The 23,604-nt window shown below is 46.4% G+C and overlaps 1 protein-coding gene across 2 annotated transcripts in view; it reads right to left on the bottom strand.

Moving 5' to 3' along the window:
* The window catches only part of RFX4 (regulatory factor X4), a 168,160-nt gene extending 159,157 nt beyond the window's left edge, over positions 1-9,003 (bottom strand). For both annotated transcript variants that reach the window (XM_066263556.1, XM_066263566.1), the window contains exon 1: positions 8,655-9,003. In XM_066263556.1, the coding sequence (XP_066119653.1) occupies positions 8,655-8,697 (43 nt within the window). In that variant the 5' untranslated portion in view covers positions 8,698-9,003. The remainder of the gene's footprint in view (positions 1-8,654) is intronic.
* Between the last annotated feature and the right edge of the window lie 14,601 nt (positions 9,004-23,604).

Genomic DNA, 23,604 nt, shown 5'->3' with positions numbered 1-23,604 from the left:
CAATTAGGGGCATTAGAAACACCAGATAATTACTATATGTAATAATAAAGTCTGCCGTTTACTGAGCAAGTTCTAAGTGCCAAGCTTAATTTTATGTATACAATCTCATTATGATCTTTAAGCCAACCTAAGAACGTAAGGAATAGATATTTTCAGAAAGAATGGAATTGAGGCTTAGAGAAGTTAGGTCATTTGCCTTGGGTCACAACAACTAGAAAGTGACCAGGCTGGAATTTAAATCTTGGTCTGTGGCCCTGGCGGGTTGGCTCAGCGGTAGAGCGTCGGCCTGGCATGCGGGGGACCCGGGTTCGATTCCTGGCCAGGGCACACAGGAGAAGCGCCCATTTGCTTCTCCACCCCCACCTCCTTCCTCTCTGTCTCTCTCTTCCCCTCCCACAGCCAAGGCTCCCTTGGAGCAAAGATGGCCCGGGAGCTGGGGATGGCTCCTTGGCCTCTGCCCCAGGCGCTAGAGTGGCTCTGGTCGCGGCAGAGCGACGCCCCCTGGTGGGCAGAGCATCGCCCCTGGTGGGCTTGCCGGGTGGATCCCGGTCGGGCGCATGCGGGAGTCTGTCTGACTGTCTCTCCCCGTTTCCAGCTTCAGAAGAAATAAAAATAAATAAATAAATAAATAAATAAATAAATAAATAAATAAATCTTGGTCTGTTTCATGGCAAAGCTCACGTTCTTTTCATTAAGTCACACCACATTCACCTGAAGCATGGTAATACATATCTGTGAATGACTTTTAGCTGCAATACAGTTTGTTAAATTACCTAAAGGTTACCTATATTATCACATTACAAAATGGTTTTTGCTTCATTAGTTTTACTGAGGTGTCTGTATGTGAGCCAGAATGAAGCCTTGACATCCTCAGAGACAAAGCAAATGTTAACTCAAGTTCAAATGAATCAAATATTAACTGAACTTCAAATGAATCCCGAAGAAGATTATAGCACATTTCACATGTGTGGTAAAGACAAGAACGCTTGATGTCCCTGTCTTTGCCAACAATAATTTAAAATTTTGTGTCCATAGTTTAAAGGACCATCCAAACACTTTAATATAGGCAGGAAATAACAAGTTCGTTGCTTTTGCTAAAATGGGATATGCTTTATTGGACATCCCTCCCACCACTTTCTCCCTTACTGAGACAGAAAAGAGATCGGTATGTAGCCTTTTTACTAAGAGTATAGATCACATATAGTGTAGGCCACCTATGCCCTTCTTTTTTTATTTTTTACTTTATTTATTCATTTTAGAGAGGAGAGAGAGAGAGAGGGAGAGAGAGAGACAGAGAAAGAGAGAGAGAGAGAGAGAGAGAGAGAGAGGAGGAGCTGGAAGCATCAACTCCCATATGTGCCTTGACCAGGCAAGCCCAGGGTTTCGAACCGGCGACCTCAGTATTTCCAGGTCGACACTTTATCCACTGCGCCACCACAGGTCAGGCTATGCCCTTCTTGAGTAACCTTTACCTTCCTCAGTTTCCTGTTGCATAAAATGGAGTAGATAATAATAGTACCCATAACATACATTTAAAAATATAATTAATAATGCATTTAAAGCACTGAGTGCATGCCTAAAATATGAAAGGCATTTAATAAACATGAACTTTAAAAAATACAAATAAAATCTAGATTTCTTGCATTCCGCCTCAGGAAAATTAGGCACACACCATCAAGATTGATCCTGCTTCTTATGCAAGGTATGTTTCTGCCAGCCCAATGGCTAGAGCCCAAAACTCTCTGAACACCTTACTAACTTTCATTTCTGTCATTAGCCCATTTAAACTGTGAATAAAGGCGGAATCCAAGAAATCTAGATTTTATTTGTATTTTTTAAAGTTTATGTTTATTAAATGCCTTTTTTATAGGATTGAGGTGAGCATCACATAAATAATGTATTTCAATAAAAATGCTCACTAGCAAAGTGAAGACATACAGGAAGCATTGAATATGTGGTATCTATTACCACTTTCACATTTCCTGCTTAACAGCCCTATTAGATAGTTGTATCAGTTTCATAAGAAAATTGAGGCTTAGAAATTATTAAGCTAATAATAATCTATTTCATACGAAAATTGAGGCTCAGAAATTATTTAGCTAATAATTAAGCTAATAAGAAATTATTCCAGACCAAAGGCACACAGCTATACGTGGCAGAAAGGCACTCTGTGAAAGGCATCCCCCCACCCCACCATCACCGTGCTCTGTCCTCGTGGCTCCAGACAGTGGTTATTCTCTTCATGTGCTTATCACTCACTGAAATGATCTATTTGTGTGTGTGTGTGTGTGTGTGTGTGTGTTCTTGTTTGTCTGCCTAGAATTTATGCTCTGGAGGAACAGAGATGGCATTTTGTTAAGCTCAGCATCCAGCAAAGTGGTGGGCACATAGGAGACACATGGTTTCCTTGAGTGAATGAATGAATGAAGCAAGCTAAAATCTGTCCAGAATTTACCTATGGCCACTATGATGCACTGCCTCCCATTACTGCCATCATTTAAACTCCTCTTCAAATGCAGAATCACATGACTCCTTCGAAGAGGTTTTCTCTGTGATTCTTCCCTCTCATCAGTACGTTCCCCTTCTCACCAAGTGGGATTCAGATCCACCTCAAGGTCCAGCAGTGCCCAGATGAAGTGGGCTGGGTAGGGCAAGCACAGAGGTTTCCCCGGTCTGGTCTCCAGTCTAGCTCTGCTACATACAAGCTGTGACCCCAGGCAAGGTCCAGACCCTCTTTCATTTTAGGAAGGGGCAACACAGGCTTAAATGGTCAATGTGTGAACAAGTGCCTGTTCCAGGGCTGACACACAGTGGGTACTCAACAAGAGAGAGCACCCATGCTCTCTCATCAACTACAGTCTGCAGTCCTTGGCAGCAGGGACCACGGCCCTGTTCATCCCCCAGGTCTGCCACCTAACACGTGCTCAGTACGTAAGGCTGAATAAGACCTCTGATAAGTTCACCCAAAGATTATTTTTTACTTTTACCTGGCACTTTCAAATAATCTACCTCTTGGTTCATCCTCAGTCCCCTAAACCTTAATAAAATTGCAAAGATACATAAAATAGAGTGGAAGGAGTAAGAACAACATCAGAGACTTCTCCCATGTTCTGTACCCACAGAGCCTTGGAATTCTGCAGATGAAAAGTGTCCCCAGTGACCCGTAGAACATGTGGGATAGTCTCTCAGGACTCTGCAAGTGGAGACCTGCTATCTGGAATCCCAGCTTATGATGCCACCATTTTATACCTTCTCAGCCCTTTTGGCAAGGACACCATGGCAAACAAAAACAGAACCTGACTTAGAATCACGATCTTACTATATTAGAAATGGAAAAACCTGTGCTTGATGGAGGTTACAATAATGCCTCTCTCGTGAAGCACTTGTAAGGATCAATGACCATAAAACTCCTCTATAAACAAACTACTGGGAAGAATTCATCATATACATGCCAGAACACATATACGAACAGAGACATGTAACTGAGTGCTAGAAGTGTGGGTAGACCATAGCTATCACCATCACTATGACCCAGCCATTCACTTACAGCTGAGGGGGAAAGGAAAAGGGAAAAGGAATGGGTCATCTGCTCAAATTATTACCAGGAAGGGTCGCTATATATGACAACAGCCTGGCCTCTTTCTAAAAGCTTGGGCAAGGGGAGGATAGAGTCTGGTTTTCCTTTGACAGAAACATTTTGTCACATTGGCCAGTGTTTATTTCTCTCCAACTTACTGCAGGTCTGTGATACTGGCTTCACCACCCACAGGTATTTCAGCGTTTCCTAAACTGACATTGGATACAGCTCCATCCATTCTAGTATCTTTTAGTTAAGTCCATTTGGAATGCAAGGAGTTGGCCAAAGACCTAAGGCATGTACCTCAGGTATCCTTGTGAAAGGAAAGAATAGGCATTTTAAAATGGTTATCCAAGGTTCTAGATTCTTAAAACCCCAAATGACTTTTTTAAATGTTTCAGTTTATTTTTAGTGTGGGGAGAGATTCACTAATTGTGTGATGTATCACAGTTCAGATAGTGGTGACCATGCTTCCCGGATTCTATAGTAAAGAGGGATAGGTTTAACTTGTCACAGAATCCCAGATCATGAGCTGCCTCGCCCTTCATATTACAAGCAAGAAAAATTATTCTTGGAAAGGCTAGATTAGCCTGAAGGAACATTACAAGTGGCTGAGTTGGGATTATAACTCAAGAGTTTTCCCCACTGTAGGAAGGGGGGGAAATGTCGGACAGGCTCTCCTTTCCACCAGCCCGGCTCCAAGATTTTCCTGCCTTATATGAGCTCCTCACACTGTCAGACAGGTTGGAGAAGGGGGTTGGGGGAGCTGAGAAATTCATCCTGGATGATCCACGGGTCGTGGGGGAGAAAAGCCAGAACCTTCACGTTGGTGAGCCTGTGGCTTGTGAGTGAAGCGAGGGCACTGCCCAGCTGGCCCCTAACCTCGAGATAGGGAGGGTGGCTGGAAGAGAACCCGAGGAGGAGGGTGAGAGACAGGGCTCGCAGGGGGCTGAGAAAAGGTGTAGCTGCAGGAGAGAAATTAGAGACCTCGGCGCTTCTGGGAAGCGGTCTGTCCCGTTCTCACAGAGCGGCAGGGAGGCCCCGGGAAACTCCTCTCTCGGGCTCGCACTCGGCCCTTTGTTGTCGGCCTCTGCCTCTCGCTCGTGCCCTCGGGTCCCTGGCCCCCCTGAAGTCACCCCAACTGCACTCATAATATTTTGCTTTGCACTGGGTCTGTTTTCTGCCACCAACTTCCAACAGTCTCCATGGCGACGCGCTGAGGAGGGGGCGGACGCGGCTCCTGAGATCCCAGGGCCTAGCGGCGCGGCTGCCCTGCGAACCTTTCCGGGTCTCCGGGTCTCCGGTTCCCGCAGGCGCGGTGGGAAATGCTGCCGCGCAGAGGAGTGTGCGGGGCTCCCGGCCCGGCCTGCGCGTTGTGTCCGCGCTGCCGAAAGCTGGAGCCACTGGACCTGGGGCCCCGGGACCAAGCGACTCTCACTTGCCCCTACCACCAAACCCGGACGCCGGCGCTCGGCAGGTGGCGAGGGTGGTGGCGCTCGCCCCCCACTCCCGCTGGCCACACACACACGTGGAGGGAGAGATGGCCTAATATGGGCGCGGGAGCAAAGCGCAGGCCCCCGGCCCCTCGCTGCCCCGAGCCCGCAGCTCCGGTCTCCGGGACGGAGAAGGCAGCTCCTTGCTTAGGGCGGAGCCTGAGAGAGTGGCGGAGGCCAGAGCCCCCTTCCCATCGGGGCCTTCACTGCCCTTTGGGCCTCGCGCCCAGGCCGCGGAGTGTCCTCACCTGGGGGCCCACGGGCCCAGGGCGGGCCTTGTGCTGGGCTGGCACCTGTGAACCAGCGGCCCGGGAGACCCAGGTCCGGCTCCAGTGGCACTTTAGCCATCCTGGGTCTGTACACTGGCGATGGGATCAGAGAGTGGGTAGAGGCAGAAGGTTCTAGCACACGCTCAGCGGCGCCCCTCTCTAACGCGCCGTCCCGGTTCACGAGAAACAACCCTTCTGTTGCGTAGGCGACCAACCTGGCCCCAGCCCCACGCGCACAAGTTCTAAGCGGCCTAAAATTCTACCTACTTTTCCTCTTCGTTCTCGAATTTTCGGGTACCTTCAGTACAGAGCAACGCTCGCCTGGGCAGGGCGGCTCAGAATGACCCACAGGCCAGAAACACGTAGGCGCCGCGGGCAGCTCGCGTGGGGCCGGCGGGCCCCGCGGAGCTCTGCGCTCGCGTGTGTGCGGCGTGGGCCGCGGCGCCGGCCGCGTGAAACGTGCGCCCGCCCCAGCCGCGAAGGGCGTGCGGGACCGACGGCGCGCTGGCGGCCCCACGCGCGCTCTGGCGGCCCCACGCGCGCGCTGGCGGCCTGCGCCGTCCGCCTGGGCCCCGAGGCGCGGCGGGGCTCCGCGGAGAGGGGGCGGCTTTGTCGAGTTTGCCGCGAGCGAGCTGAAGGCCCAGGAGGCGCGCGCCGGCTCCCCGGCCGCCCCCGACGAGGCCATTGTCTTAGCCCTACACTTGTTGAGTATTTTGGAAAAACTTGAGGAATATATTACCGGCTCGGTGCTCGGAACAAAAGGGGCGCGTTTCCTCAGGTCACGCTGAAGTGGCCCCCAGGCAGACCACTAGAGCCGCGGCCCCTGCAAAGCTGCTCCCGCGCCGAGGCACTTCGCGGGGATTTTCCTTTCAAGAGGAGGGGACTTAGGCCCGGCTGGCCGGCCTCTCTCAACCAGGACGCTCCCGACTTCGCCCCAGCACTTGCTGCGAGACGGTTATTTGAGTCCTTTCGGAATGAAATAATAATAATGACATTCGTGGTTCTGGTCGCGCGCGATCCGCTGTAAAAGGAGCAGAATCGAACTGCTCCTGGTAGCGCCCCTCTCAGCAAGCCTGGGAGTAAGAACCTTTACATAACAAGGGCGACTCACCAGAAAAGCTAATTGGATTAAGTTCTCTGGAAGGGAGGTGAGGAAGGCTCCTGGACCGAACCGCGCCAAACCTCACTTCCCTTGTCTGTCTTGCAAGCCCGAATGAAATGTCACCTGGTGCGCCCCCGTGTCATTTCTTCACGCTACTATTTACCAAAACTTTTGGTTTTGAGTTTAGGATGGCTATTTAGGCGTCTCAGTTGTTCAAAAGGGAGAAGACAGTGGGTGGCGTAAAGATTTCGGTTTCACAATTTGGGATGTTTGCAGTTGAGGTAAAAGTGACCAGGTGCCCCCAGGACCATCAGCTGCGTGAAAAATAGAAATCTGAACGTTTCCACGGCCCCAAGGACGCACGAAAACGCTCCTATAGTGTGGAAGGGGCGGCTCACCTCCAAGCTGAGCAGCACCGGGTGTCAGGTGCGGGGAGCCCCCAAGTTCCTACGTGGGCCCTTAGCAAATACTTGGCGCAAACAGTGCAGACGTGGGTTTAATTTTTTATTCAAGGATCTTTGTCTCTAACTGGGATGCTTAGGAGGTGCGCAGTGGAGAAAGCACTTGACATGAGAATGTGGAGGGAGGGGCTCTTCTTCCTCGCTGGGTGCCTTCTTTGCCACCAGCCGAGAAAACCCAAGCAGGGCCCGCCTCGTACCCGCAGCCGGTGCGCGCAGCAGGGGACGCCCTTCCTTGCCTTCGTTTACCATTGCATGGAGTACAGGCTGCGGAGCTCAGCCTGTACTCACTCCCAGGGGGTCCACACCCACCCGGGAAAGCGCAATGGAAGAGGAACTTGGCTTTTGGGATCAGACATAGACAGCTACCCTGGAAAACTGCAGGTCTCCCTAGCCAAAGGGGGTGATGTCCTGGCCACCTCGGCAGAAACCTGGGTGCGTGAGGTGAGGGGGTTGGAAATCTGTCTACAGGGACCAAAGAAAGACCATCTGGGTGATGCCCGGATAACCCCTACTGTTTCCTCACACCCGTTCCAGCTGCTTTGGGGTGGAAACGTCCGGTGTTGTGTGTTTATTTGCTCAGGGAATGGTATTGCGTGCGTTAGGGGGTGGCAGAGGCTGGAAGGCACTTGTTGCTCCCTGCATCCTCCCAAGCCGAGCGTCAAGCTGCTGCCTCAGCCCAGGCTGCGCTCACTGCCCTGTTTCGGCCGGTCCCAGCCCCATCTCCCTAAGAAGCCCCGCAGCTGCCACAGAGGCTGCCACCGAGCGCGGATAGGAGTAGACTGCTTGGAAGACTGTGGTAGGAGGAGGCGAATTTCTCCCACCTGCAAGGGACGTAGGGAGCATAACTCAGATCTAGAAGTTTGGCGGCTCCTCAAAGGTGCTAGAAATGGGAGGTGGCAAGGCTATGCTGGATAAAGAACCGAGACCCCGGGCTTTTCTGTTGTAAGAGATTTCTTGGCTTCCTTCCTCAGTTCTTACAGATCGCCACGACCCCAACCAAAACTAACAGCGCACAGCCAATAGCCGCCAAAAGTGCCGAACAGTTTGCAGACCCTGCCGCCAGGCCTCGCCGGTTGCGCTGTGTCCTGCTCTCCCTCCAGAGTCACAACCCCGGAGCGGAGCGTGTCGTTGGGTGCCCCTTCCCTGCAGGGAGGCTACACCCGGCCTCGGACGGCCTGGGGCTCCCACCTCCCGACTCGGCGCGGATTCCCCAGGACCACCTGGTTCGCCATCGCCACTCCCTCCAGCGGCGGGGCTCCACCAGCCCGAGCCTCGGGATCCACCTCCCAGGGACTGCACGAAGTCGTGGCCCTATTCCGCCTCTGGGGCGTTCCACTGGGCTCCCTGGCCCTCGCCACCGGCCCCAGAGCGCACCGCTATTCCGGGCCCCCACCTCGGGGAGGAACTGCGTCCGGGAGGGGCAGTCGGCTCGCAAAGTTTCTTCAAGTGGCACCTCGAGCTCGCCGCGAGCCAGCGAATCTTTATGTAACTTTGTGTCCGGGGCAAGCAAAAGCGCGTTCCTCAGCGTGCGCGCGCGCGCACACACACATTTGCACACACACTTCCACGCATCCACTTGCACAATCGCACTTCGCGCCGGATTGAAAACTTCTGCACGCTTTCCGTTATTTCCTGGGGTTCCACTGTCAAGTTGACCTTTCTGAACTTTTTGCAACTCTTTCTGAAGTTGTCCCTCTCTCTTTTCTTCACCTCCCAATGTCTCCCCCCCCAACCCCCACCAAGAGGACTAACCTGTGGAATCCATGTCGGGTTCCTCCAGTAACCCACAATGCATGCTCTTCCCATGGACAGCACAGGCGCCCCCAAAAGTCCTGATGTTTGGGGATCCCCTGTGCTAGAGCCGCCCAGGGAGAAAGGGAGTGAGGAGGGGAGAAACAGCAAGAGACGCAGAGAATGCAAGGGCAAAAGGATAGAGGAGGAAAGGAAAAGAAAGAGAAAGAAAGAAAAGAGAAGAGAAGAGGAGGGAGGGAGGAAGGGAGGAGAGAGAGAGAGAGAGAGAGAGAGAGAGAGAAAGGGAAGAGCGCAGAGAAGGGGGAGAGAGAAAGCGGGCAAGCGAAGGGACACTCAGTAATCCAGCCGGGCAAAGCCAAACCCGTCAAAATGTTTGCGGATGTTTCATGGGAAAAAGCATCATTTTATAGGAGCCCCGATGGGAGCAATGTCATTGATAGGCCAGCCGGCCTGATGAATGGCCGCTCGTCAGATGGGGCCGTGGCGAGGCGCACTGTGAAGCCCATTGTGGGCCTGTTTTGAATAAGAAAAGCCGCCTCCGAAAAGGGGGGCTCGGAGCGACGCAATCCCAGCCCTCCGACTTCCCCCTTCTATTATAGCATTAGCAACGTTTTTCTTATTTAAAGTTCCAGAGGCCTTCTCCAGCCTTCGCCCGGCACTCATTATAGGCGAAATCAAAATTGGCTTAGATGTGGCCCCCTCTCCCCTCCCACACTTCCCCGGACGAGGCCAGGCGAGGCTCGGGCATAGAGTGGGGGGTGGCGGCGGCAGGGGACTCGGGGAAGCCTGAGGAGTCGCCTACGTGGCCACGAGTGGGCCCCACTCCTTTTCCTCTCCTCTTGTGCACCCCCCTGTTTGGTCCCGGGTTAGATTTAAGTGGGGGAACCTAACAATGCGGAGAAGCTGTGACGTGACCTCTTCCACGCAGATCCGCGGACACGCGTGGAGTAGAGCGCGCTCAGGGGGAGGAGAACTGCGGCCCCAAGACCCCATCCCCCCACCCCCAGCCTGGGCGGCGAGAAGGCATCTTGGCAGGGTGGTGTGAGGGGCTGACTCCTCTCCGACAGAACTTCGTCTTCCTCTAAGTCTGTCTTCCTCACTCTGTCTCCTCCCCACCCCCCCCCACCCACCCCCATCCCGTCTCTCTCTGTCCTTCTCTCGTCCTCTGTGTTCCTTTATTTCTCCTGTTTTGGCTACTTCGTTCTGTCCAGCCCCTGCCCCCACGTCTCTTTGTCTCACCCTAAGAGTCTGTCCTTCTCTGTCTCTATCCCCCTTGGTCATTCTGACACCCCCCTCTCCGCCTCTTCCCGTAACTCTGTCCGTCAGTCTGTCTGTGTCTCAGTCACTCCCTCCAGCCTACCGTCCTCCCCCCTCCTCCAATCCCCCGCCAGCTGCGAAGTTTGTGAGAAGCCACGGCGTCCGAGTGGGGACGCGCTTTTCCCAGGGAGCCCCTCCTCGACTGAGTTGAAAGTGCAGAAAGAGGGCGCGAGGGGCTGGGGGCTGGAAGTGGAAGTGGGGGGGGGGGCGCGCCGAGCCGCTGCGGGCCGGATAAAGTGGCCGTTCGCGGGCCGGCCGCGCTGTGATTAGAATATGAATGGGGCTCGGCGGGCGGAAGAGAAAGGCGGATTACCCCGGTGCTTTGACCATGGACAGAGGCAGCGCGGGCCGGCGCGGAAGGGGCGGGGCGGCGGCGGGGTCCCCCGCGCGGGCGAGGGGGTCTCTAACCCGGACCCCTCACTGGGCGCGGCTGCCCGCAGCCCCTGGCAAAGCCCAGTCCGCCTTCTCCAAACAGGGCTAAGTGCGACGAGGTGGGGGTGGGGGGCGAGGGGCCAACACGTGCCGCATTCAGGTCACCGTACGGGAGGGAGGCGGCAGCGAGGAGCGCGGGCTGGACGGAGCCCCGGTGTGGCGAGTTTCGGAGCGCTGGGTTCGAATCCACCAGGCTCCGTACATTCCTTCATCTTGCTGGGCCTCGGCTTCCTCACCTGTACAATGGTAGATTTGGCAAAGATGTCCCCTCACAAAGTTTGGGGGAAGATCAAATGAGGCAGTGGGTGTAAAAGGAGCTGAGCATTTGCTATCCTCTACTTGCAACTCTCTGCCAGCACCTCCCCGCGTGGCCGGCCCCTTCCCACCGCCAGGGTCCCAGCTAAGTGCCGCCTCCTCGGAGGGCCTGCGCCTGACCGCTCGGTGGGAGGCTCTCCTCTTGCTCCGGCCGCTGGCTGGTTCATCGCCCGTCGGTTCCTTCAGGGCCAGGCACCTTCTTCCCGGCTGCAAAGGTTGGTGAAGAGAAAGGGGTGGACGAAAAAAAAACCTTTGGCAACGGAAGGCGCGGGTGCGGGCGGCGACCCCCGCCCGATGCGGCGGTGGTGTGCGTGATGGCAAGGGCGGCAGGGTTCGGAGTCAGAAGAGCTGAGCGGCTGCACCCGCAGCTCCAGCCTCAGTGTCTCTCTCAGCGACATAGGACGAATGATAAAAGCTTCCTTCCGCTGGCCGCAGGGACCGAACCCGAGGTGGAAGACGATGCGCCTTCGGGCCCCAGTCGTGAGAGCTGCCCTCACCCCGAGTTCGGCGGGTCCCGGGAAGAATCCATGAGGGATGCTAGAGGCCGGGGAAGACTCCAGAGGATGGGTAGCACTATTATTAGGGCTGTTATTATGAGTATGATTTTAATTATTATACACACAAAAGGGAGGTGGGGAGGGCCGGGCTCGCGCGCAGGGGGAATGGGGAGAAAGTGGGCCGCGTGCCCTGTGCCGCTCGGGAGCAGGCGAGGCCCGGGGCAGCCAGTCCCTGCCCTGCGCTAGCTAATCTGAGAGGGAGGGCTCCAGTCCTCAGCCACTGCCGGACTTCAGCACCTGGGAACTGAAACGAAAATAAACATTATTCATTCACTCCTTAGCAACTTTTTTCTTGCACACCTACTATATACTTAGCACTATTCTAGGAGCTGGGGATACAGTAGTAACAAAATAGACTAAAATAAAAACATTTCTGCCCTCCTGGACCTTAAATTAGAGTGAAGGGCGATAGATAATAGTAAGATACATAATTAGATTAAAAAGGTTGTCCAGTGATGTTATATGGAGGTAGGGGGTAAAATAGGGCTACCTAGAGACTGGTGACAAGGGTGTGTTCATTTCTGAAAAATTATTGGTTGTGTACACTATAATTTTACACATTTTTCTGAATGTATTTCAAACTTCAACAAAGTGTTTGTTTAGATTTTATGCTAACTTTACAATAATAATAGCCACCATTTATCCTTTATGTACTGACTGTGCTTTCACTGTGATAGGCATTTCCACATTATTATCTCATTTAGTCTAAACAATACAACTACCATATAACTATGATTGTTGGCCCCACTTTTTGAGGGGAGGGCAACTGGGGTTCATAGTGGATCTTTCCCTTGGACAGATTAATGAACAATCCAGTTCTTATCCCCCAGAAGCTTGAAATCTAAAACAAATGTAGCATAGGCCTGTGGTAGGGAAAGTGCATGTTGTAGGAACCAAGGGGGAGAGACACCCAACTGAGTCCAGGAGGCTGGCATCAAGGTAGACCAGGCAAGGGGTTGGAGGGTGTTACAGAGAGAGGCCAGAGCAAAGAGGAGAGCGCCTGGGGCATGTTTAGGGGAGGAAAGAGTAGGGTGTGATTTCTTTGAGAGGTTGGCAGGGATCAGATCAGGAGGGTTATACTAAGATACTTACTTACCCTGGAAGAGTTTTTAATGTGTAGGACTAGATTTGTTTTGGAGATTCCAGTGTGGTCATAGTGCCATCTCGGGATGGGGCTTGGTTATGGTTATTAAAGGTGAAGATCATTGGGAGAGGGAGGCATGGAGGGAGGAGGAGAGAGAGAGAGAGAGAGAATATGATAGTCTGAAATATAGACATGACAGTGGGGGTGTCAGAAGGGGCCAATAAGGGGCAAGGAGGGGTGATGTCCAGGTTTTTCTGGATATTGTTCATTGACTGCTATGAATGACCCATTCAGTGACCTGACTGGCAGCAAGTGACACAGACCCACAAGACCCACAGGATGATGGATGTCTTTGTGCAGTGAAGTCACTGGACATGAGTTTTACATCTTGCATAGTACTAAAAAGTTCTTAGTTATTCTAAGTAAAAATCAGATAGAGCCCTGTTCAACTGATTCTAAACATGAAATTGAAAGGCCAATGGTTCCTCTTTAAAAATCTCCAAAACATGTGCATATTTATATCTTAGACTTGTACCATGTGTGGGTCTAACCTTTAGTAGAGAAGCCTCCCTCCCTCTCTCCCTCCCTCCCACCCTCCCTCCTCCCCTCCCTCCCCCATTTCCTCCTTCCCTCCCTCCCCCCTTCATTCCCTCCCTCCCTCCTTCCTTCCCTCCCTTCCTTCCTGCCTGCCTGACTGCCTGCCTTCCTTCTGCAATACATGAACAACCAGTCGTGTGCCAGACTCTGCTCTAGGCAGAGGTTCCAAGATGAACAGGATAGACAAGCTTCGTCCCCTCCCATCCACCTGTTGGAGTTTACATTCTGTTGGGAAGGCTAACATTAAACAAAGAAATAAAAGATAAACAATATTCTGGCCTTCATAGATCTTACACTAAAGACAGGAGCCCCAACCTTATGTTTGTTTGTTAATGATTCATTTGATAATTAGTTAAGTAATTACTTCAACAAACATTGCCTGAGCACCTTCTATGTACCTCTGTGAGGTGTGAGGATAAGTAGTCCTAAGCTAAGACTGTTTAACTGAAGTAGTCTTCGTTCAGTGCGGGAGAGTCAAGGAGAACTATGGAACAGCTGGTTAAGTATTATAGCCGAGTATATGCAATGGGAGAAGGGGACCCCTAGCTCACTCTGGAACCACCTGAGGGCTTTACTGATCTCTGCTCACATCTGTCATTTGTAGTCAGAAAGTGCAAAAAGATATATGCAGAGATTTTAAAAGGATAGCAGGTTGGTTTGTCGCCTTCTAATTCAGTATGCACTACAGTGTTTAAGTGTTTGTTGGTGTGCAGCAGAGTCAGCCGGAGGCTTTCTCAGCAGGAGATACCAGTGAGTCCTGTTCTCGGGGATTCTGATTCAGAAGGTCTGCAGTGGGCCCAGTAATATATACTTTAAAAAATATTTTATTAATAAATTTTAAAGAAATGTAAAAGAAGAAGGAATAGTGTAATGTACCTCCATCCACATAACCATAGAGTAGCTTCAATTACAATGTGTTCATAAAGTCATGGTGCACTTTTGACTGGTCACAGGAAAGCAACAAAAGACGACAGAAATGTGAAATCTGCACCAAATAAAAGGAAAACTCTCCCAGTTTCATACCTATTCAGTGCAGTTTGATGTGGGCTCACGCACAGATTTTTTTAGGGCTCCTTAGATAGCTATCCCCTATAGCCTCTACAGACTCGTCACTGACTGATGGCCTACCAGAACGGGGTTTCTCCACCAAACTGCCGGTTTCCTTCAACTGCTTATCCCACCAAGTAATGTTATTCCTATGTGGTGGTGCTTCATTATAAACACGCCGATATTCACGTTGCACTTTGGTCATGGATTCGAATTTAGCGAGCCACAGAACACACTGAACTTTCCTCTGTACTGTCCACATCTCGACTGGCATGGCCATGGGCTGCTCCGCTGTATACACGGTGTTATGTCATCATCTGCACATGCGCACATGCTGCCACATCATCCTACAGAAACTGGGAGGGTTTTCCTTTTATTTGGTGCAGACTTCACATTTCTATCATCTTTTGTTGCTTTTCTGTGACCAATCAAAAGTGCACCATGACTTTACAGACATACTGTATTATCAACATGTGGCCAATGTTGTTCCATTTACAATTCCACTCTATTACCCACCCATCCACCCACCTACAACCATGTACAGGTAAATTTCAATGCAAATTCCAGACATCATATACTTTCATCCAAAAATACTCTCAGTATGTATCTCTAAAATTTAAAAAAATCACAACCATATTATCACTATCACATCTAAAATATTCCAACATTATTAAAAGTATATTGTTAAAATTTGCCTAATTGATAATTTTTTTAAAAGTTGGTTTGTTTAAACCAAGATCCTAACCAGATCCATAAAAATGCATTTGGCTGCTATGTCTTAAGTCTCTTTAGATCTGGAGATGTCCCCTCATTTTATTCCTTCACATTTATTTGTTAACAAAACCAGATTATCTGTCCTATGGTGTGCCCAACATTCTCCATTATGCTAATTGCATCCCTGCTATGTCATTAACATGGTCCTCTGTCCCCTATGTTAGTTGGGTCTAAAGACTTGAGATTCAGATTCAAGTTTTTGGCAGAAAGAGCACACAGGTGATGTTCTGTACTTTCTACTGTGTCACACTAGGATTGAAATAACATCTCTCTGGGTTGTTAAGAAGATCAGCGGGTTCAGGTGTTGTAGGCTTTCTTTATTTCCTGCTTTCCTCTTGCTCTCTTCCTCTGTTATAAGGACACAATCACAAGTTATTTATTCTTTATGATCACAAGATGGCTGTAGTTGCTACAGCCTCATAGCCTCCCTCACAAACTTCTCAAAGACTGGAAGGAGTCTGTCCTTTCTTAATACTAGGAAAATTTTCTTAAAACCCTCTTGGAAGAATTTTCCTCCTGTCCTATTGGACAACTCATTTACCTGTCTATTTATAAACCAATAACAGCACAGGGCAAAAAAAAAAAATGTCATAATAGGCTAAGAAGAACCAGAATTTTTTCCTGGGGCTGAAGAGGGATCTATCTTCCTCTAAAACACACAGGCAGCAGGTACATCAACTAAATCTGTGTTCAGTTAGCAAGGAAGAAGGGGAGGTATGGGTGGGAAGCCAATAGTGTCTGCCATACAATTTATTTATTTGTTTGTTTGTTTGTTTATTTATTTATTTGCAATAGAGACAGAGAGACAGAGAGAGGGACAGATAAAAACAGACAGATGGGAAGGGAGATATATGAGAAGCATCAATTCTTCATTGCAGCACCTTTGTTGTTCATTGACTGCTTTCTCATCTCATATGTGCCTTGACGGGGGGGGGGGGGAGGGCTACAGCAGAGCGAGTGACCCCTTGCTCAAGCCAGCGACCTTTGGGCTGAATCCGTGACCATGGGGTCATGTCTGTGATCCCATGCTCAAGCCAGCAACCCCAGTCTCAAGCTGGTGAGTCTGCACTCAAGCCAGATGAGCCCGTGCTCAAGCCAGCAATCTTGGGCATTTGAACCTGGGTCCACTGCATCCCAGTCTGATGCTCCATCCACTGTGTCACCGCCTGGTCAGGCTGCCATATCATTTAATAGAGGACCAGCTTTGGTCCATTAAACTTCATGCTGTATAGTGTAGGAAGGACCCTTATGCTCAATTAAAAAAAGATACAGCTTGTCAACCAGTACCTTCACTTTAAGCCCTTGCCTTGTCAGAGCACATGACCTCCAACACTCTCCTGTTTGATTCCCACTGACAGCTTACTTGTGAGAACGAATATTTACTGAGGGGGACACAAAATGTTGTGTTCCACCCATTTCTCAATATATAATCTCTAAAATTTAGTTACTTGGTTTGGTTTGACAGATGAAAGAAGACCCATCCCCAATCAGGCAATAATCTCTCCCTTCTTATTCATGAGAAGAACTGATTTACCAGAGTGAAATGTTTCCCTCTTAGTAGCCAGCACTCTTGCATAGAGTAAACAGGTCAGAGTCAGGAACTACGTGCTGAATGAACGAATGTCTGCTTTTAGAATGCATAAATGACTGGGCGAAATAATTTGCACATTTACTGCAATTCCAACAAAAATTCCAGTATGATGTTAGTTTATCTGGAAGTGTTAAACGGTGGGACTTAGTCGAGAAAAATTTATCTTTAAAAAATTATTTTTGCCTTTGTTAAATAACAAAGTAATACAGTACATGTTTGCTATTAAAACTCAAATTATATAAGGGTGTGTTAAAAATTAATCATCTCATTTCCTCCTATAATCTTATTGTGGTAACAACACATATTCATAGTTTGGTGTATGTGATTCTACAACTTTCTCTATGCTTAAACATATACAAATTAATAACTGGATAAGAATATTTCATAGTTCAGTTATACCACAATTTCTCCAATGTTTCCCTTATTGAAGATCATTTGGGTTGTTTCCAGGGTTTCTTTGTTCATTTTTTGTTTTTTGCCATCAACTGATAATGGAACAACAAACCCTTCTAGCATATGTGTTTTAAGTATAAGTGCTTTTATTTCTATCAGATAGATTGTCATGAAGGGGAGTACTGGGTCATTTAGAATCTTAATGACCTTGATGGATTGCTTTACCAAAAAGTCTAAGTTTACACTTCCATCACCAATATATGAAAGTGCCAGTTTCTGCATGTGCTTGCATGCACTAAATATTGTCACTTTGAAACATTTTGTAGCTAAATGTAGAGTAAAAATGATGAATAATTGCTGTTTTAGTTTGTACTAGGGAAGTTCAGCACCTTTTAAAAAGAATTTTTTTTTTTTTTAGTGAGAGGCGGGGAGGCATCGCAATACGCCTGGATAGAGGATCCACCCAGCAAGCCCCCTACCAGGCACTGCTATGCCTGTCTGGGCTGCTGCTCCATTGCTTGGCAACCAAGCTATTTAGCACCTGAGGCGAGGCCATGGAGCCACCCTCAGCACCAGGACCAACTTTGCTCAAACCATTTGAGCCTGGCTGCAGGAGGGGAAGAGGAGGGGGAATGGGGGGATCAGGAAGAGCAGATGGTCATTTCTCCTGTGTGCCCTGACCAGGAATCAAACTTGGAACTTCTATACTCCAGGCTGATGCTCTACCACTGAGCCAACTGGCCAGTGCTTCAATTTTTTTAATTTATTGATTTTAGAAAAAGAGGGAGGGAGAAAGAGAGAGAGACAGGAACATTATTCTGTTCCTGTATGTGCCGTGACTGGGGATCCAACCAACAACCTCTGTGCTTCAGGAAGATGCTCTAACCAACCAAGCTATCCAGCCAGGGCTCAGCACCTTTTCTTGTATTTATTTGATTTTTGCATTTTGTCCTTTATGAATTTCTTATTTCTATCCTGTATTAAGCAGCCTTTAAAGTGGCTCCCCACGATCCCCACCTCTGATATTCATACACTTGTGTAATTCTCTCTCCTTTCATATAAACTGGACCTAGTGATTCAGTTCTAATAAGTAGAATTTGGAAAAAGTGATGGGGTGTCACTTCCAGTTTTTTCTACTCTATGGTTTGTGCTTTGAGGGTCTTATTTAAAAATTCTTCCTTTTTCCAAGATTACAGAGAAAGTTTTTATTATTTTTTTCATTAGCTAAATGGTTTTACTATCCCATCCAAACATCTAATCCATCTGTAGTTCATCTTTGTATACAAATCCTTCTTCAATATAGTTAACCATTCCCCCATCCCCCAAACTATTATCTTATCTTTAGCAGCCAGAACAAAATAACACACACTGTAAATGACAGACTTATTTTCTCATGGTTCTGGAGGCTAGGAGTCCAAGATTAAGGCGTTGGTCCATTTAATTTCTTGGGAGGGTTGTCTTTCTGACTTGCAGATGGCCACCTTCCTCACATGACCTTTCTTGGTGTATGTGCATAGAGAGATGGAGAGATCTCTCTTCTTCCTCTTATAAGTCTACCAGTCCTTTTGGAGTAGGGTCCTACACTTGTGACCTCACTTTACCTTAAGTACCTCCTTAAAGGCATTATCTCCAAATATATTCAACTAGGGGTCAGAGCTACAACATATGAATTGGAGGGTGCACAATTCAGTCCATAATAGCTATCTGTTAAATAATCCATACTTCCCCACTGGTTTATGGTACTACCATAATCATATTCTAGTTTCCTATATATGTACTTTCTAGTTTTTTCTTTCATCTTTTTAGGTGTTCCTGAGCTAATGTCTCTCCAGTTTTTTCACTTTGGCTTTGTGACATTTCCTTATATGTATTAGGTAAGTTCTCCCTTCTCTTCTTTTTCAAAATTGCCTACTCAAGGAACTAATTTTTCATATATATTTTAAAATAAAACTTTCTGATTAAAAATGAGGAATTTTAACTGAGCTTGAATGAAAACTAAAATTGTTTTGAGTTGAAACAGCATTTTTACATGCTAGTCATTCCATATATGAACATAGTATAATTTCTTCATTTGTTAAAAAAGAAAGTTGTGTGTCCTTTAATTTAGTTTCTTAAGTAAAAGTCTTTGCCTTGGTTTGATTTATTCCAAGAGACTTTATGGTTTGGTTTCTATCGTGCATGATATCTTGTTTGTTATATTTTCTCCATGGTTATTGCTGGTATAGAGGAACACTATTGGATATATTCTCATAACTTTATTTAGGCACATGGTGATCTTTGAGATGCGCTGCTCAGATCTCCTGTAGGGGAACCTGCAGCAGGGAGGGGTTGACTGACATTCCTGGCTGCTACCACTCTGAATCCACTATTGCCTTCTTGCCTGCTGAGGCCACACTTCAATAACTGGGCACAGCAGGGGTACCGGGGCTGGTTCATTCTTGTAGGATGCAGACTTTGGCTTGAGGTCTCCCTATTTGCCTAGCTGAAATATTCTTCAGAACCCTGTTGAAATCCAAGAGCCTTCCTACCCAATCTGCCATGCTGTTCTCCTTTCACAAGTATGACCTGTACTGCAATGAAGAGTCTCCCATCTTTTTCTGTTCTAGTCCCTTTACTCTTTTGTGTGTGTGTGTGTGTGTGTGAGTGTGTGTGTGTCACACAGAGAGAGAGACAGAGAGACAGAGAGAAGGACAGATAGGGACAGACAGGAAGGGAGAGAGATGAGAAGCATCAATTTTTCATTGTGGCACCTTAGTTGTTCGTTGATTGCTTTCTCATATGTGCCTTCACCAGGGGGCTACAGCAGACCTAGTGACCCCTTGCTCAAGCCAGTGACCTTGAGTCCAAGCTGGTGAGCCTTGCTGAAACCAGATGAGCCCACGCTCAAGCTGGCAAAATCAAGGTTTTGAACCTGGGTCCTCCAAGTCCCAGTTTGACGCTCTATCCACTGCGCCACCGCCTGCTCAGGCTAGTAGTCCCTTTACTCTTTCTTTATGGGCATTTTTCCCCAAGTATGACTAATCTTCTTTTGACTCCTTCTTGGAGGATCTGAACTGAGGGAAGGAATAATTTACATATAGTAAAATGCAGAGATCTTAAGTTTACTGTTCCATAATGATGATAAATGCTTATACCTGTGTATCTCATACTACCAACCATATCTGCTGGCTTAGTTATTTCTTTCATTCAACATATTTTTTCCCCAGAGAATTCTTAGGTGAATATTTATATATGATCACTGGATCTATTGAAATACATTTGTCAATATACAGCATCATTCTGTGTTGTATATATTTTTAAATTTTTTACTGAATTTATTGGGATGACATTAGTTAATTAGTTTTCAAGTGTACAATTCTATAATACATTATCTGTAAATTGTATTGTGTGTTCATCACCCCAAGACAAGTCTCCTTTCATTAACATTCATTCCCCTTTTACCCTCTTCTACCTTCCCCCAACCCCATTTCCCAAGTTAATCCCCATACTGTTGTCTGTGTCTGTGACTTTTTTCATTTGCTTACTCACTTCACCTTTTTCACCCAATCCCCAATCCCCATACCTTCTGACAGCTGTCAGTCTGTTCTCTGTATCTATGAGTTGTTTCTATTTTGTTTATTGGTTTATTTTGTTCATTAGATTCCACAAATAAATAAAATTATATGATACTTGTCATTCTCTGACTGGCTTATTTCACTTAGCATAATACGCTACAGGTCCATCCATGCTGTCACAAAAGGTAAGATTTCTTTCTTTTTTTTTATAAATGAGTATATTCCATGATGTATATGTACCACAGCTTTTTTACCCACTCATCTACTGTTGGGCACTTGGACTGCTTCCAAATCTTGGCTATTGTAAATACCACTGAAATGAACATAGGGGTGCATATATTCTTTCAAATTAGTGTTTCAGGTTTCTTTGGATATATTTTCAGAAGTTGAATTGCTGGGTCATAAGGCAGTTCCATTTTTAATTTTTTGAGGTAACTCCATACTGCTTTCTACAGCAGCTGCACCAGTCTGCTTTCCCAGCAACAGTGCATAAGGGTTTCCTTTTCTCCACATCCTCGCCAACACTTGTGGTTTGTTGACTTATTGAAGACAGCCATTCTGATAAGTGTGAGGTGATAACGCATTGAGGGTTTAATTTGCATTTCTCTGGTAATTAGTGACATTGAGAATCTTCTCATATGTCGTTGGCCATCTGTATGTCTTCTTTGGAGTAGTGTCTGTTCAGGTCCTTTGCTCATTTAATTGGTTTGTTTTCTTGGTATTGAGTTTTATAAGTTCCTTATAAAGTTTGAATTAAGTCCTTATCAGATTGGGTGAATATGTTCTCCCATTCAGTGGGTTGTTTTTCATTTTGATGATGGCTTTCTTTGCTATGCAAAACTTTTTATTTTAATGTAATCCCATTTGTTTATTTTTACTTTTGTTTCCTTTGCCTGAGGTGATATGTCAGAAAAAAAAATATTGCTATAAGAAATATCCAAGATTTTACTGTCTATATTTTCTTCTAGGACTTATATGATTTTGAGTCGATCTTTTAAGTCTTTAATCCATTTTTAGTTTTTTCTTGTATATAGTGTCAGAAGGTGTTCCAGTTTCTTTTTCTTTCTTTCTTTTTTTTTTGCATGTATCTGTCCAATTTTCCCAATACCATTTATTGAATAGGCTATCGTTACCCTATTGTATGTTCTTGTATCCTTTGTCAAATATTAACTGACTATAAAGGTGTGGGTTTATTTCTGGGCTTTCTATTGTGTTCCAGTGACCTATATGTCTGTTTTATGCCAGTACCATGCTGTTTTGATTACTATGACATTGTAGTATAGTTTGATATCAGGCAGTATCATTCCTCCAACTTGTTCTTTGTCATGTATGTTTTGATAATAAAATTGCTACCTTTAAAAATACTCACATTTCTCTGGTTTGTCTTTCTTCTTCCCTATATTTTTTATCTTTTTGTATTCTTTTGCTTTCATGTTTCTCTTGTAGATAATACTACACATTAACCCTCTGTTGATAGTTTTATGCTGAGTTTTCTCTATTTCTATGTATTGTAATTACTCTTATACTTAAATTCTTTAAAAAAACAGATTAGGCTTCATTTCATGTATTCTATTCATCACGCTTTTTTTTCATTTGCCCTTGTGACTTGCTATTAAAAGGGTAAAATTAAACCAAGTTTGTGTGTTAGTAAGTTATGAGCAACCACCGTAAAAAGAAAACTGAATGTACAATTTCAAGCAAAAAAACTGTCATCTATCTGACCAATTTTAGTTACTGGTTGCCATGCACATAGTTTGTTTGCTTCTCTTGTTATTATGGTTATTGAGTTTTACAACAGTGAAACTTACCAAGGTATTTATCCACCCTTCCTTTTTTGGTCCCACCCCTCAGTGTTTTTTTCTCCTTGCTGGAGCACTTCTTCTACAGAGGTTTTCAAGGAGGGCCTTTGCATGGCAAACACTAATTATTTTGACATTACATTTAAATGATGCTTTAGCTGGATTTGAAATTTTAGGTTCCAAGTTATTTTACTTCAATATTTATGCTGAAAAGATTGCTCTGTGGTTCCCTCGCAGACACTGCTGTTGAGAAACATGATGACAGTTTGATTCTTGCTCCTTTGTATCTAGAAGTGTTTATACCGTTCTCTATCTTTGATGCACTTAGATGATACAAAAATGTATCTAAGATATAGTTTTTTTCATTATCTATTGATATTTCTCTAAGTAGTTGTATTTATATTTAAGATTTTAAAACTTTCTCTAATCTGAGATACCCTCTGCTATTATTTCTTTAAATATTCCATTCTCCTTATTTTCCTCTTCTGTGACTTCTATTATTTGAATTTTGATTTTCTACTTCTATTTTCCATGTCTCTTAATCTTTCTTTTTTATATTTCAACTGTATAACCTATCCCAGTGCTTGCTGAAATTAATCTTCCACTTCTTTGATTTATCCCAGAGGTCTCAAACTCGCGGCCTGCGGGCCGCATGCGGCCCGCCGAACAATTTTGTGCGGCCCACAGACTAATCCACGAAGTTCAAAATATTTTGGATAAAATTAAGTAAGCCTAGGGGCCTACTTGTATTTTTCATTTCTCTAGCATCCTAGCTAGATATTAGCTTAGTTAACAGCAGTTGTGATGCGAACTACAGATTCTGGTCGTTTTGTGACACTGAGTAAACTGCATGTACGATTGTGCTTGTTGTACTGATTTTTTTTTTGTTTTCAACTGCAGTGAGAAAAGTGTTGCGTAACAGTTGCCTTTTGTAGACCTAGTGCAGCCCACCGAACGGCTGTGATCTTGCTCTGCGGCCCACATGCTGAGTTGAGTTTGAGACCCCTGATTTATCCTATATTTATTCTGCTGTTAAATTTACTAAATTTACTACTCAATAGCCTATTAAGTTTTTTGTTTCAATCTTTCTCATATTCATAAATTCCTCGTAGGACTCCTTTATGCCTTTGGCATATCCTTTCTTATCTCTTTAATATCCTTATTTTTCTTTCTTGTTCTGTTTGGTCTGCTATATTTGCTTCATCTAGCTTAGCTTTTTCAACACTGATGTTTTTCTTTTATACTAGTGTCCCTCCCAACAGGTCCAATTAGTTTTTTCCTATGAGTTCATATTCTATCTAGGTGATCATACTGCAGGGCAGGGACCCTATACCTACTCTTCTGGAGTAGAGGTTCTCAACCAGGGGTGATTTGGCCCCAACAGGAGACATTTAGAAAGTTCTGAAGACATTTTGGGTTGCCACAGTTTGGGTGGTAGTAGATATGGGTGTGAGGTAATAGTATTAGGGTTCTGATACTAGCTTCTACTG

The sequence above is a fragment of the Saccopteryx bilineata genome, chromosome 1 (assembly GCF_036850765.1).
Source record: "Saccopteryx bilineata isolate mSacBil1 chromosome 1, mSacBil1_pri_phased_curated, whole genome shotgun sequence".
NCBI lineage: Eukaryota > Metazoa > Chordata > Mammalia > Chiroptera > Emballonuridae > Saccopteryx > Saccopteryx bilineata.
Note: the sequence above shows the minus strand (reverse complement) of the source record. Positions and strands in the feature narration are given on the sequence as shown.